Source organism: Stegodyphus dumicola, chromosome 4 (genome assembly GCF_044657685.1).
Source record: "Stegodyphus dumicola isolate Sdum_Otavi_A_Nest chromosome 4, ASM4465768v1".
In the NCBI taxonomy this organism is placed as follows: Eukaryota; Metazoa; Arthropoda; class Arachnida; order Araneae; family Eresidae; genus Stegodyphus; species Stegodyphus dumicola.
This window is the reverse complement of record NC_140771.1, coordinates 56,733,530-56,748,743: the sequence shown is the minus strand read 5'-3', so window position 1 is coordinate 56,748,743 and position 15,214 is coordinate 56,733,530. Positions and strand designations below refer to the sequence as shown.

Here is a 15,214-nt window from a genome sequence, read left to right as displayed (position 1 = left end):
ATATAGCAGTAGCATTTGAAGCGATCCAGCATCAATTCCAAATGCCTCATTGTTGATATCATTTGCATTTGCGTTGAGAGGACTTACTATGAACACAAGAGTACTTTTGTTTGTTTTAAATTGCTCGAATCAGCAAATCCATCCTTCATGTTATTTAAAGCTAAGTTGAAGTAATTTGTGTCAATAGTCGCATTGGTCTCATTGCGATATACTTTAGATTTTTAAAATGAATTAATTTACCGCTTTCCATGTCTTAAACAAAAATAAGTAATTAGTTTTCGAAACAAACTACTTCTTCAAGCAAGGCGTAGGCTGGGTTGCCCTTTTCTTGCAGTTTTACATTTAGTTCATTTAGTTTCATTGTGGTATATCTACCACGAAGTAGAAGTTCTGCAGCGGTTTGTCTTTTTCCAATTCGGGATGGTCAATGCTTTTTTCATTGAGGAATGTTTTTATTTCACTCAAGCACAAAGTGAAACGTTGCAATAAGTTATCTCTGGAATGCCATCACACTTTATTGTGCAGAAGTTGGTCAGAAAACTGGTTATCTATCAAGGAAATCTTTGAACTGGTGATGGTAGAGTGCTTTTGCAAAATGCTGTTAATAATCTTAATTACCAAGTTCATGATCTCAACTATTTCGGCTGGAAATGTTTGGGCACAAAGCGCTTCTTGGTGAATTACACAGTGAAACATTAGAATTTCATGGTTTACTTTTTTATCATGTTACCCCTCTATGCATTCCTGTCATACTTCTGGCTCTATCAGTTGCTATCGAAACGATTCTATTTATATCGATTCCATCGTCTTCCAGGTATTTTTGCACGAGCATTTGCTATATCTTCTTCACAAGAATTTGTCCTGAGAGCAATAGCAACCCTACAGCAAATGAAAGAACTCGGAAGGCCATCTGTGTTGTATATGAATGCAAACGACTACGCTCAATCCTGATTGAATTCTCGGTTTTCTTCTTCAGTTTTCTTTTTTTTTTTTTACCAGCTGCCATGCTGACGGCGGAGCTAGTTTAAATTAACAGTACAGTAACAATGGTTCAAATTTATCTCATCATGGTCATGTTATGCATAATTAACGATTATGAAAATATAAGCTATTGAGAAATTAGGTACTTAAAAATATATTTTCTTATTTTTTAAGGGTTTTGATAACAAATTATTAGTTTTTCCATATGGAACTGGAGAGCCGCAAGTTTACATCAAAAGAGCCGCAGGTTGTTAACCCCTGGCTTAAGACAATAAGTTCTGCAACAAGGAGTGCAGAGTTTTTCTCACCGCTCCTAAAGTGTCCTCTTCTTTCATCATTTGGTTCAATCTCCATTGCAAAATCAGGCAGTTTATGCATCACTTTTAACAATTCATTTAACTTCTTCAGAGTTAAAGGCACTTTTATTTCTTCATTATCACTACCTTCACTAACATAAGAAAAATTATCCAGTTCTTCAACAGTCATTTCTTGATTAATATTTTAACTTTGTACGGTCCTTTCCTTCTTTCATATATGAAACTTCTTTGTCATCAATTACTTTTGCAGTTTGCATGATTTCCTTGGCTTCATTTTCAATCCAGAGAAATCCTTTAAAACTGTTGATAACTTCTGGCAAGAACTGATGCCAACAAGTATTCAGAATTTGTGAATGAAAGCTGAACTGTGTATAAATGGAATTTTAGCATTAGACAAACGAAATGAAAGCAATTAACATACAGTGTACGAGCAAAATCATGATCTGAAAATCTGTGCTCAGCAAGAGTTTACCGTGTTAAAAACCGGGTTTGCACTGATGATCTCTGAGTGTGACAAGAATTCACACCTCATCCTATCTGGTAAAAACAAAAAATGACTTAATTCATACTATAGTGCTTCCATAATAGAACAAAAGATTCAACTAGGCTTGCCTGCATGCTGATGCACATCAACACAAAAATTAATCATATCAAAACTCAGTACTCACAACCACATCACCTGTGGTGCTCAGTGCTTACACCACAGGCTTAATTGCAATAACTACTCATGCATTCTAATTTTACACTACAGGATGTTGCAGGAAGAGGTTCTGGGGCACCCCAGTGAGCAACCAATGTTCACACTGAGAAAGACATCAGCTTATTGGCTTTAGAGCCATCAGTATACTTTTAGTTTTGAGGTACACTATTTCATTTATTTTGACCAAGATCATTGGTGTAACTGTCATACTCACTATAATATAATACTGTGATTACTATAGTATAGTGAGTGTGACAGAGGCACAAAGTGAGCTTAATCTGGGACCTACACAGAATGAAGAACTGAATGAAGTAAACAAGACGAAGTCATGCTTTATCATTCACGGCAATTCAACCTCATTTAAGTCCCATCCAAAATGAACAGGTTGGCTACATGGTTGGTTTTCCCCATATATACGAGCCAGTTTACCTCAGAAAGTCCTCCCTCCTCTTAGGCAGACAGCACTTGTAGCTTCATCATATTCAAAATAACCTAATCTTTTTACATGGGGCTTACTGGTACATGTGAAAACACCTTCCAATCTTAAAATTACAAAAGCACATACACTTTTCAGATGCACATAAATGGGAAAACTATACTTCTCAAAAATAATAATCGGATGATGACATTCATGTTATCTTTTGCCATACGAAGAAAGTTTCAAACACTCATTCTCCAGAAAAAAGATCTATTACTTACTTATAAATTTTTACTCATATATATCTTTATGATTTTATTAATATTTTTATATTTTTTTAAATGACTCCAGGGCAATGCAAATATACCAACAAATAATAAGAATATAATGATTACATAACAACCAATGTAATATAAACAACAATGCCCATTTTGACTTCAATCAGAAAATAACACAAAAAAATTTACCAAATGTAGATGTTGATTCCTTGTTATTCTCTGATGTCATACATGACATTTCTTCAAGTTTTTTATCACGTCCAGGACAAGCACAGATCTTTACATCAAGTCTTCTGCGACCAATGACCTGCCCCCTAAATGAAAATCACTATTCAGTACATAAATACTAAAAATCAGAAAACTAGACAATAAAAATAGTATTCTAATACAGACCACATAGAAAATTGAAACGCTATTTCTACATGAGATCTGGGAAGAAATACCGATACTATACAGTCAAAAGACTTTAATCTGGACTCATCAGGACTTCGGCGATTCCGGATTATAGATCATCAATTTAAATCTGGTAAGATGGCATGCAGAAATTATAAAATTAAAAATATGAAACCGTAATTTATGAAATAAACAGCAATTATGATCTAAAGGATATCAAAATTTACAAAAAAAAAAAGCTTAATATTTATTTGTTTACTTCATTAAACATTTCTTTCAACATGCGCGTGCGTAAAGCATACATTACGCATAGTCGAAATCCTTATTTTATTGAGTTTTTTAATCCATTTAGCCAAACGTCCTTATTATGTAGGTACTTATATTTTCACTGCTATAGAAAAATTACATAAATGTTTATTTTTAAATTTTTCCTGACAATTTACTTTGTAAAATAATGTAAAAAAATTATATATTATGTAATTCCTACATACATTTTTTTTTTTTTAAATTCGTAAATTTCGTCATTTATTGGAAACGCGCATGGAGAAAGCTAAGTTTTCCCCCTACTACCTAGGTAAGTTTCAAACTCCTAGACGCGCGATGGTTTCACAATACAACCACCACCCACAGAACAATGGGCAAGAGTAATTTTTTAAAATTCATATATTATTTGTCTCTAGGATCATAATATTCATTTTCTAGAGTTTTTAGTTAAAAAAATTATAAAAATAATATCGTGCACGTCAAAGGGTTAAAACAGATCGCTGTGCACATGGATTCTTGCCAAATATTTTTGGTTAGAAACTTTTTTTGCCATCTAAAGTTTTGTTTCGGATTTTTGGCATAAATTGTGTGTTAAGGTGGTTTTTGCATATGCAAAAAACATTTTTTTTGCAGACATTTTAGTTCGAAATGTAGACAAAAAATTACACAATAATATGGCACCGTGCAATTTCTTTTGGTGAGAAATTCCGCCAACCAAGGGCAGAAGAGTAGTTTCAATAATATGAGTAGTGAATCTGAACAACTTATTTGGATGATAATGATACAAAGAGGAAAAAAGATGATGATATGTTCTATGTTGGTAAGAATAAATCTTCCACGTGCTGAAAAGAGAAGTTTGCAAACTGCTCAAAGATGAATATTGTGAATACCCGGCCTAAGCTGTCTTGTCTTGCCAAGGTTACAGAGGATGAAATAGGATCCTTTTTTTAAAATAACTGATATATATATATATATATACAGTCAAAAGTCGTTAATTGCGAATATGCATGTGCGCATGCGCAAAATACTTTTACGCATGCGCGTTTAATGTATAACGGATGGTATAAGCTAAGCTAAAATTATCCAATTCAGTTAATGTTGCAGATTGCGTTGTTCCTTAATCTTCGAATAGATCCGGCTTATTATTTTTTGCAGACTGGTAGAGCAATTTTTTTAAAGTAAGCTTGAACTTTCGATTATGTCAAATAGAATTTCCGATTTATATTTACTAATATGTAACGGATCTTCAAAGCAAAAGAGTGTTTCGGAGTCCATTAAACAAAAAGTGGAATTGCTGCAAAAAATGAATAAAGGCATATCCTTTGTTTATCTAAACTTTAACATTTGTTTATCTAAACTCTGTTTATCTTTAACGCTGTGTGGGGCGCGCAATTAATTGGAAGTTGATCTGTCAGCACTATCCTTATCTTCAGGGCAGATGTTTTTATTTTATTTGGCTTATAATTGTTTACTAAATGTAGTATTTCATTTCGATGTACTCAGTCTTTGATATGATTTAAATCAAATTCCTCGTCATTATAATTTCCTTCTGATAGTGAAGAAAGTGACACGGAGGTTATTGAAAACTAAAAAATTTCGATTGACAAACTACTCGGTATTCTCGACACAGCAATTATAGGATTTGAACAGCGGAACTTTGTAACTGAACAAGAAATTATGTTTGTTTATAGAATTAGAGAGAAAGTATTATCATATAAAACGAAGCAACTTAAACAACTTACATTGAAAGAAATGTATAATAAAGTAAACAAATAAATATTAAGCTTTTTTTTTGTAACTTTTGATACTCTGTATATCATAATTGTTCTTTATTTCATAAATTACGGTTTCATATTTTTAATTTTATAATTTCTGCATGCCATCTTACCAGATTTAAACTGATGATCTATAATCCGGAAACGCCGAAGTCCCAGCGAGTCCGGATTAACGACTATTGACTGCATATGATTGATGAAATTTTAGTGAACAACACTGAAACTATCAATAAATTATATGCAACCTATTCAGTTTCAAGAATCACAAGGAGATGGCCTTGTGCTACCTTTTTCAGTCTTCTGAATATTGCTGGGATAAATGCCCAGGATTTTCACATGCTTGCAAAGCCAACTAGCAAAGCATCATATCAAAGGATCTTCCTGAAGAATTTATCTCTTAATCTCATGAAAGAGCATCTTCATTCATGTGCCAAAATCCAAACGTTACCTCTCTGAAATTATGAAATCCCCCCTCTAAAGCTGGGAATTCCTCCCTGGTTGAGTAACCCTATATTAAACACTTATGTATGAACAAAACTTGTATTCGCATTGAATAGCTTAAATGAGCAAATTTTCTCCAAGAGCTACAAAAATACTCACTGTTTTTCAAGGGTAAATACAACCATCATGGGTCGCCTATTAGGTCCACCTGCACATGATCCAAAACAAGTAAATTTGTATAGGTAAGTGGAAAACTCCTGTCCAGCTAAAATTTAGAATCAAGGAAATTGCAAATTATAGATAATGAAAATCAAATTAAACTAAATGAAAATATTCTACTATAACTAAATATAAATGTGGGTGGAAAACACCGATTTTTATGTCACAAAACTTTAACGAGTCTATCATTTACCAGGAGGATTATCAAATGGAACAACCACACTATGACGTCCACTAGATTCATCAACTTGATAAGATGCCATGTTGCTTTCACAACGGATAAGATGCTCAGCTTCAAGAACACCTTAAAGAAAATTTTAAAAAATTCAGTTACAAATCACTAAAACATTAAAATATTTATCTAAATATAATCGCTATATCTTCAAAGAATACTAAGCATGCAGTGCTATTAAAAAAAAAATCCACAGGGAAGCGCTATTACTAAAGAATAGAAATAATTAAATTTGTTAGCGGAATTCAGTATTTTGCATGATGAAACTCAATTCAAAGTTCACCAAAGCAATAAGAATGACGAGTTTAGATGAACATGTGTCACATTTTGAACACAAATTTACTTGCAGCATGCACCACGGATTAAACTGCTAAACTGGTTTTATGTAAAAAAAGGACCTATTATGCTATTATACGAGCTGTTTTTAAAAGGTGAACTGATATTATGTCAAACAGGATTGCATTATGCTGCTATATGCAAGCATTTTAAGATTTTATTATTTCCATCGTTACTTAATTTTTTTTTTCATACTCAAATCTGCAAATTTCTTAATGTTAAATAAAAATTTGTTTTTTCCTTACTTGTGATGCTCTTTTTACTTCCTTGTACGAAGTAAAAAGGAAGTATTGTAATCGCGAAAAGTTTCAGGCAGCATATTTCAACGAAAATATCCATTTTGACTGCTATCGAATGCAATTTAACGATGTTTTTGCGTGATATCTGTACGCAAGGACAGAATAAAATACTATTTCCCTTCAAAAAAATTATAAAACTGCTTTAGAATTAATTCTGAAGAGAATTTTTCGTGGCGTCTGTACGAACGTATCTGCGTACGTATCTCGCATAACTCAAAAACGAGTACCCTCAGAACGTTGAAATTTTGTATATAGGACTGCTATAACATGTAGACGTGCATCTCGTATTTTGGTTGCAATCGGCCGCTCCAAACATACATAAATATATTTATATATATATCCACTCTGTTACCCGGCTCAGTGATCTCAATTTCTTTACTCTTATATGTTTGTAAATTGTACATTTTTTGCTTTAAAAATGATTGCATTATGTTGTTTTTATCTTCCGGTTAAGGTTTTTATGCCTTTAGTAAATCTGTGTGAAATATTTTTAGAATTTTCAACAATTTTAAAGTTGTCTTACTGCCGCTAAGCCTTTTTTTAATGGCGGCGATTGATGTTTACATTTGAAACAGGAGACTAGTGGATTTGTTGTCAATCTAGAGAAACTTAGCTTCGCAACAACAAAGATAACACATTCATTTGTTATTGCCAATTAAATCATGCTTAATTCTTTCTGGAATTTTTTCGAGGAAATAAGTGTTTAAGATTTACTTCGTAATTTTTAATATACATATTTTGAGTTTTTATGTATTTTTGCCTTCTCGCGAAGTGAGAACGGAATTAATTAAATGAGAAATACTGAATCATCTGTGAAAAACTGTTTCTTTTTTGTTTTGTTTGCTTAATTCTTTTATACATCATTCTAGCTTTATTATAGTATTTGAATAGAACATGTGGCAACGATTAGGTAATTCTATTCTTTAAATGATATAAATTTTGTGCATTATGAGTTATAATATGAACAAAATATATAAGTTAACTGTTATATAATTATTAATACTGTTAAGTGAATCTAGTGCCAGAGTGTCTCTATGGTAAACAAATACTAGAGTGAATTTTAAAGAATGCATTTATTCTATTGTGGTTTATGTGCTGTCGGCAAAGTAGATTTAATTCAATCCAATAAGTTTAAATGAAAAATGCAAGAAAAAATGCGTATAATTTAATATTCCAATACAAGGAAGTCATGTGGTGTACACATCAGATTTTTTAAATCTGTGCTAAAGGCTCTCATTCTAACACTCTATTAGCCTATTAACATGCTCCTAGGTATGCTAATTAAAATTATACAGATTTTGTTATATATTGTTGCATTTCTACGGGTTCCTAATAGACTGAATGCAAAAGTCTGATAATAGGTTAATTACGTTTATTGTTATCAAAAGAAATAGTTCAGAACTCTGGAGTTTTCCACAGAAATATTCGTACAAGTGTTCATAAAATGACACAGGATAATCAGTAGTTACACTTCAAACTACTAAGAACATTAAATACAACGCAATGCAAAGCACATCCATCTAAAAAGAAAGCCAACTCAGATATCTCAGTTTACGCAGCACTAAAAACAACCCACAACAATGATAAATTAAGCAACTAACAGCAGAAGCTTTCTCTTCGGCCTTAAATAGTTTTCAACTGGCCATAAGATATTTCTATTACAGTCTGCTTTTCGAAATTACTGGAAAGCAATAGGAGAGTGGAATTAAGGTTACAACTAACCATAGTGGTCAATTACATTTATGCAGTTTCAAAACATATTATGGTGATAATGAGACTGGACAAAAATGCAACCAAATTTGATAACAAAATAAGATGCCAAAACCGTTGTCAGCTTAATGATATCTTATCAAATTATGAAGTTTCCCCATTCACTTAATGCTAAATGAAGCTGCCCCTGTATTCTTACTTTTTTCGCATAGCTTTCTTTTAAAATTTGTCTCAAGCTGCATTACACAGAAATACACAATTTTACTTATAATTCTAAAATTATCAATGTAAGTACGAAATTCGTAACAATATGTTCAGGCTGATCTTTTCCCCTTCTTCATCTTAAAAACAGAAAATGAATATAGCTCTTACTTAAGAATAACTTGCAAACTTTCTGTCACACAATTCTTATACAATGCAAATGACACATGCACTTACATTTTTAGAAAAATTGAGAGCAAAACCTTTTATTAAATTATAAAAAGATCAAAATTTTTATCAAACAAATATATAGCTGTCAACTCTGAAATGTGACAAACTGGAAGGTTTCTAAGTCGCCTAGAATTTCGAAAAGCTTTCAAACCTGATTTAAAGTCAAATATATACTTCAGATTATTACACCAATTTTATGATGATTTTAATTTGAACTGAAAATGTTTAATAACAAATAGAATAACTTAGCTATGATTACAAGTTAATTTTATTTGATTTTGTAATAACTTTTTTAAAATTTTATTCTGATCAAAACTTGCATAAGCAGTAAAATTTTATTTATCAAAATACTTTCATAAATTAAAATTAACAACTGACATGAATATAATCACGTGGATAATAATTAATAAGGTACATTTACAAATTAAAACCAAATATAAATATTTAACTATTAAACAGTATATCTTCTTAAAGGGCTCTACAAATGTTATTAATTTATTTAAAGCATCAGACTGAACAACAACAACAACAACAACAAAAAAAAAAAAAAAAAAAAAAAAAGAGGAGGGGGATGGAGTTTGTACAATTTAAACTTCATTAAGAGATAACATTTTTTGCCTTCAATTTTTTATTTACTTTTTAACTGTCTTCCAAATTTTCTTTTCTTTGACACTTCATTATCAATATTTCTTCTTGAATTATATTGAAAGACATGATCTAAGTTCAAACTGAAATTTAACAGAGATTTTATGGGTATTATATGATAAAGTAGGAAGCTCCTGGTTTTACCAGATGGACTGTCAGCTCTGTGAGTAATATTAAGATGTTACTATATTAAAGAATAAATTAAAGAAAACTTTTGCTTTATTCTTCTAGCATGCCTCTCTGTTGTGCCAATGTAAGTCCCGTTCACAAGAGCAGATTCGACCGGCAGCAAAAACCAGTTCTTCCAGCGTGTCCCATTGGCGAACAAATATTAACTGCTTCTTGCAATTGGAGGTAGAATTTGCTAGAATGCTCTTACCTCTCTGGGGAGCAAATGGGGAGATTTCCCATACTGCATTGCATGATTGCACAGTTCATTAAATTTAGTAGACAACATGGCTGACATGTAACTGACTGCTCACTAGACTGTTAGCGAAACAATCACATTGATAGATGTATGGGGATGTGATGGCATTTCCTAAAAAATTAGATGGATAAGATATGGAAATTTATAAACAAGTACAGACAAGGTTATCTGATGCTGGGTATCATTCAAATTAAAACTAAGGGCACTCAGATGTGCATATCGGCTTCAATGCGACAAGGGGCTCGGTACCTTTTGAATGATTTTTTTTATTTAAGAACTTTCATCTACTTTTTATGAATATTATTAAATGATTTGGTAAGACAAAATGATTTTAAAGTGAAAAAATATTTTTGCCAGCAATTTTTTTTTAATCTAAATTTTTTAAAGAAAAATGTAACAATTAAAATGTTTTTCTTCTCCTACAATTTTTAGTGACTGCCCCCCAGATTTTTTTATTGTATTTATTAAAGTGTTCTTAATAACTTCAAGGATCGATTTTGCAATTAATGAATTAGTTTGAGAAACAAAAATAAAAACACATTTAATCTTTGAAACAAATATGATCTCGGTCATACCTGTATATGTTTTAGAATTTTAAGTAAAAGGATTTATCAAAAATATGCAAACTGAAAAACGCAGTTTAAAGAATATAAACTGTCTAAATGGTCTTTAACCCGTTCGTGACCAAGGTCGCGTGGACGCGACGCAGTGATTCCACTCTTATCAGCCCAGCGTCGCTTCCACGCGAAGAGCTCCGATTGATATGGAGAGACCAGCGTCGCGTATGCGTAATCGGAACGTTTTATTTGAATTTTTAAATGCTACTAGATGGCGTTAAATGGCAACGGTTTTCACAACGGTCGACTCATATGGTATTTGACCTTCATGAACGGGCATTGGTTTCTGTTCTATGCTTCTGTATTCGATATATTTATTGATGTAAACAAAGTGAGAATCACGGCTCTTTAAAGGGCTGGGATTTATTGCTCGCTGTGTTTATATTTTGACAGATTGTGGAAATTTATGGAACGTTTATTAGTTGAAATGTTGGAGTAGAATTGCGTTTGTTTTTTGAGGTTTGACAGAGCGAGATTTCGAAATAGATGAATTAATCAAATAGTGAAATGGAAGAAAGAATTTCTTCTAGTTAATATAAACAAACTGGGAAACACGGGTGTTTGAAAGGGCACGTGTGAGTTCAAGTGACTTGTTTATTGCTTTGTTTTTTTCATTAGGAGAATATGGGGGAGTACATTCAGCGGATTAGCAACGGGTAAGAGTAAAATATTTATGTTCGGTTTTGGCGCCGTTTTTTTTTTTTTTTTTTTTTTTTTTTTATGTGTGTGTTTCGTAGAAGTTTAGGGATATGTGATCGGAAAATTCAGTGAATTTATTTGCATTTAATGACAAAAAGAAAAAAGTGCTGATGTTATCAACTATACATGACGGTGTTATTGTGCCAATTGGTAAAAAAGACCGAAAGACTGGAAAGGACATTTTGAAGCCACTCTGCGTTGTGGAGTATAATCACAATATGGGGGGTGTTGACATTGGCGATTCTATTATTCATCACTATCCAGCATTTAGAAAAACCGTAAAATGGTATAAAAAGCTGTTTTTTGGTTTGTTAGATATGGCACTTCTAAATGCAAATGTAATATATTCGAAGGTAAAAGGCGAGAAAATATCTGCTTTGGAATTCAGATCCAGAGTTATTCATCAAATAATAGGAAAATTCGCTAAACCAAGGAGCTCAAAAACTTGTTCAAAATTACCGGGCATTCAACCATTTCGTCTAACTGGTAGACATTTTCCAAAAATTTATATTGATGGGAAAGGAAATAAAAGTAGAAGAAAATGTGTCGTATGTGCTAAAAAAAAATCGAAAACAAACATCATATTATGAGTGCAAAATATGCAATGTTGGACTCTGTGTGGATCCTTGTTTTGAACTATATCACACACAGCAGAATTTTTTAATTTCGATTTTATTCAGAATATATTATTATTCTTAATTTCCTCTTTTTTTATTTTGTGTTTGTAATATTTGCAGCTTTGTTTTATTGTGTATAGTATTTGTTTTCATGTGCATAGTAATAATTTTAGTTTTTTGCATATTTCATTCATTTGTATTAACGTTATATTTTTTATTTTAATACATATTAAATAGAAGTATAGTATATATATAATTTATAAATTTGGACTCTTTTTATTAAAATGTTGATTTTATATGAATTTTTTTGTAAACTTAGGCTTAACTGCTTAAAATGCGAGGGCCGGTAGTGACGCTCCGTTTCAGAGCGTTTGTTCCCGTGACTGAGTTTTATTTCCCGCGCGCTGGTCCTCAAGGGGTTAAATCATTTCAAATTTCTTAAAAATTTTATTATTGCATTTCAATATACATATATATATATAAATAAAATCTAGTGCTATTTATTCAATTGATTAATATAAACATAAGTTACAAGACTTTATTTAAAACCTTATCTGGCTAGAAAGATTGAAAAAAAAAAATCATAAAACAAAGGCAAAATTTTTCTTTAGCTGCTTTGGTTTTGTAAAACGTGTTCAAAACAATTTTAACACATGAATTAATTATAATACTGTTGCATGCATACAGATTTGCAATAGATTGATAATAGTTTGTAAATGATTGTCATTGCACATAGGTCTGATGATAGCTTACTTAAATTTATTTTATCAACAGAAACACTTCAACGGGAAAGAAGACAGCAGTCTTCTGAACCGGTCCTAAACATGAAACTCCTACATGTCTCCTTTTTCTCCTCTTTTTAACAGTAGCATTGCGAAGGAGTGTTGTGTGTGAACGGGGCTATATAGTCCACTACATCTGTTTCTCTCTAATATTACTGCTGTCAGTATATCGAAATTACATTTGTAGTTACTGATCAACAGGTATGCCTTTCCTGATAATACAGCTATATATGTTTACTTCATAAACATTATGTCAAAATAAAGAGTTATATAAATAAATAATCACTGCATCTTTATTATGTAAAACCATGCAACTTCATTTTCAATGCATATATATATATATATATATATATATATATATATATTTCCTTTCTTTTCTCTTTTTAAACAGGAGTAAATTTAAGAATCTAGGTTGTAAACATTCTTAAAAATATTTTCGGATACACGAACACTCACAGAAAAAGGGAAACAGAATCACTTTGATTAAAAAGTGACGATTGTTAAAAGTTCTTTTTTATATAATTCAACTGAACTAAGATGCAGTTTTGTTAAACAATAGAGTTTAACTTATATACTAAACTTTACATTAAAACTTTCATATTAATTTTTGTAGTTTAACATAGCCACTTGATTCTTTTCTCTTTGAATTGCTTACATTTTTTAAAGTAAATTTTATTCTTTTCTTCATTACTTCCAGAATGTGCCTTGAAGGGAAAAATTCCACTGTTGTGGCACATGAATGCTTATAAATATAGAAAGAATTAAGAAGGGCTTGGTTTCATTTCATTTATTATAACAAAGCACACTAGGGCTATCAGCCTAAGCGAAGCTTTTGTCAAGGACGTTTTAACCCTCTGAGCCTTATTGGCCAGCTTAATCCGGTCATGAGATTTTTTGTCATTTGCGATATATTAACTTATAATTTATGATATTTTGCTTTCTTACTTTCCTTAATAATATGAATATCATCCTAATAAATAAAGTTTATGAAAATAGATTCTAAAGTAAGTAAATATACAAATTTAGCTAATAAAGTGTCTTTGAATACAGGTCTTCATGACAAATCCCAAAACCCATGCGGCTTACAGAGTTAAGGAAAATTGGCTCACATACACATTACCCATGGGGAAAAACATGAAAACGCGAATGCAACCAGCCGTTCGCCTCGATTTGAACTCAGACCAGAACTACCAGTGTTCAGCCATTTTGAATTAAGAAGAGAAATACAATAAGGAGTTTCTCAAAATTGGAATCAATGGATATTCAAGGGTATAAGGTATCAAATGTGTACTTTTATCATGTCAAATTTGTTTACAATAAAACAATACATTTGATAAATATACTTCTATCTTGCATACTAATCAAGTATGCTTGGTCATAGCACTTTTCACTCCAACCATAATGAGATTCTGTAATGCCAATGGCTATCTGCCTAAGGGAAGGAATGCCTTTATGGAGGACTATCTAAGGGAAACTGGTTCGTATCTATACTGAACATGATGAAAACCACAAAAATACCCATCTCTTTTGCTACTAAGTCGAACTACTAGAGTTCAGCCACTTCATCACTCAGCCACTGGAAATATATTTATAAAATGAGGGAAATTTCAAATATTAGCTAACATTTATAAAGAATTATGGCACACTTTCCATGCATGCTGTTGAGATGCAATAATAATTAGTAAACCTGCGGATATCCAGCAATTGGAATCTGAGGTTTCTGAGGTTTTACTTTTGGGGTGATGCAGACCAAAACTAATTTAGAAGAATAGTTGGAAATGATAAAAATGAAGCAGAATGGGGGCTAGAGGTTTTTTTTTTTGGGGGGGGGAAGCTGTATGGCTGAAAATCTTAAAACTAATTTACTTTCTTCTACTAATTTAGTTTCCTTAAAAATTTTCACATACATACTTGCATGCACAATATAACACCCCACTCAGTTCCTTTTAAATTTGAAAAAAAAAAAAAAAAATTATTCTTATAAATCCTTATTTAATGATCAAACAGGGTTCGTACACATTTCTGCACAAGGAAATTAAGTACTTTTTTAAGGGTAAGCAGTTAGTTATAAGCAATTAAATTGGGTATCAGATAACCTTAGTCATTACGGATTTACATGGACACTATTAAATTACATTTTTTAAAAATATTTATTAAAAAAGCCCTATTAAAATCACAATCTAATAAAATTTCAGTTTAAAAGATACATAACTTATGACATTGATTCTTAAACAATATTAGGATAATTATACATTAAATGCTACAAAACAATTATGTTTTGTAGCTTTTGATATGTAGAAAGAACACTCAACAAAATATTCATGCGTCTTTTTAATTTGAAGCCCTCCCAGACATTTTGGATAATTTATATCAATTTTCTTCTCTTTAAGTATCTTTTCTAACAATTAGAAATTTCTCTCAATGTGCAAAACAATGTTCTCACTAGTTTCTGCATGCTTTATTCCTAACTTGTCAACCTCTCTGTAATGTACCTATGAGGGTTTATTTGATCTGGTAATAAGTTCATGTGATCTGATAAGTTAAATAGTCCAAAATTCCCCGACAGATGTGAAGCAAATTATTGCTATGTCTAAAAGTAACTACAAAGTCAGACAAAGGTTTAAAATAAGTG

General features: G+C 31.5%; 1 protein-coding gene across 2 annotated transcripts in view; it reads right to left on the bottom strand.

The window, feature by feature from the left end:
• LOC118186724 (cellular tumor antigen p53-like) overlaps positions 1-15,214 on the bottom strand; it is a 128,309-nt gene that overhangs the window by 25,908 nt on the left and 87,187 nt on the right. For both annotated transcript variants that reach the window (XM_085814925.1, XM_085814926.1), the window contains 3 exons: positions 5,980-6,090; positions 5,727-5,832; positions 2,884-3,008 (listed from right to left, as the gene is read on the bottom strand). In XM_085814925.1, the coding sequence (XP_085671051.1) occupies positions 2,884-3,008; positions 5,727-5,832; positions 5,980-6,090 (342 nt within the window). The remainder of the gene's footprint in view (positions 1-2,883; positions 3,009-5,726; positions 5,833-5,979; positions 6,091-15,214) is intronic.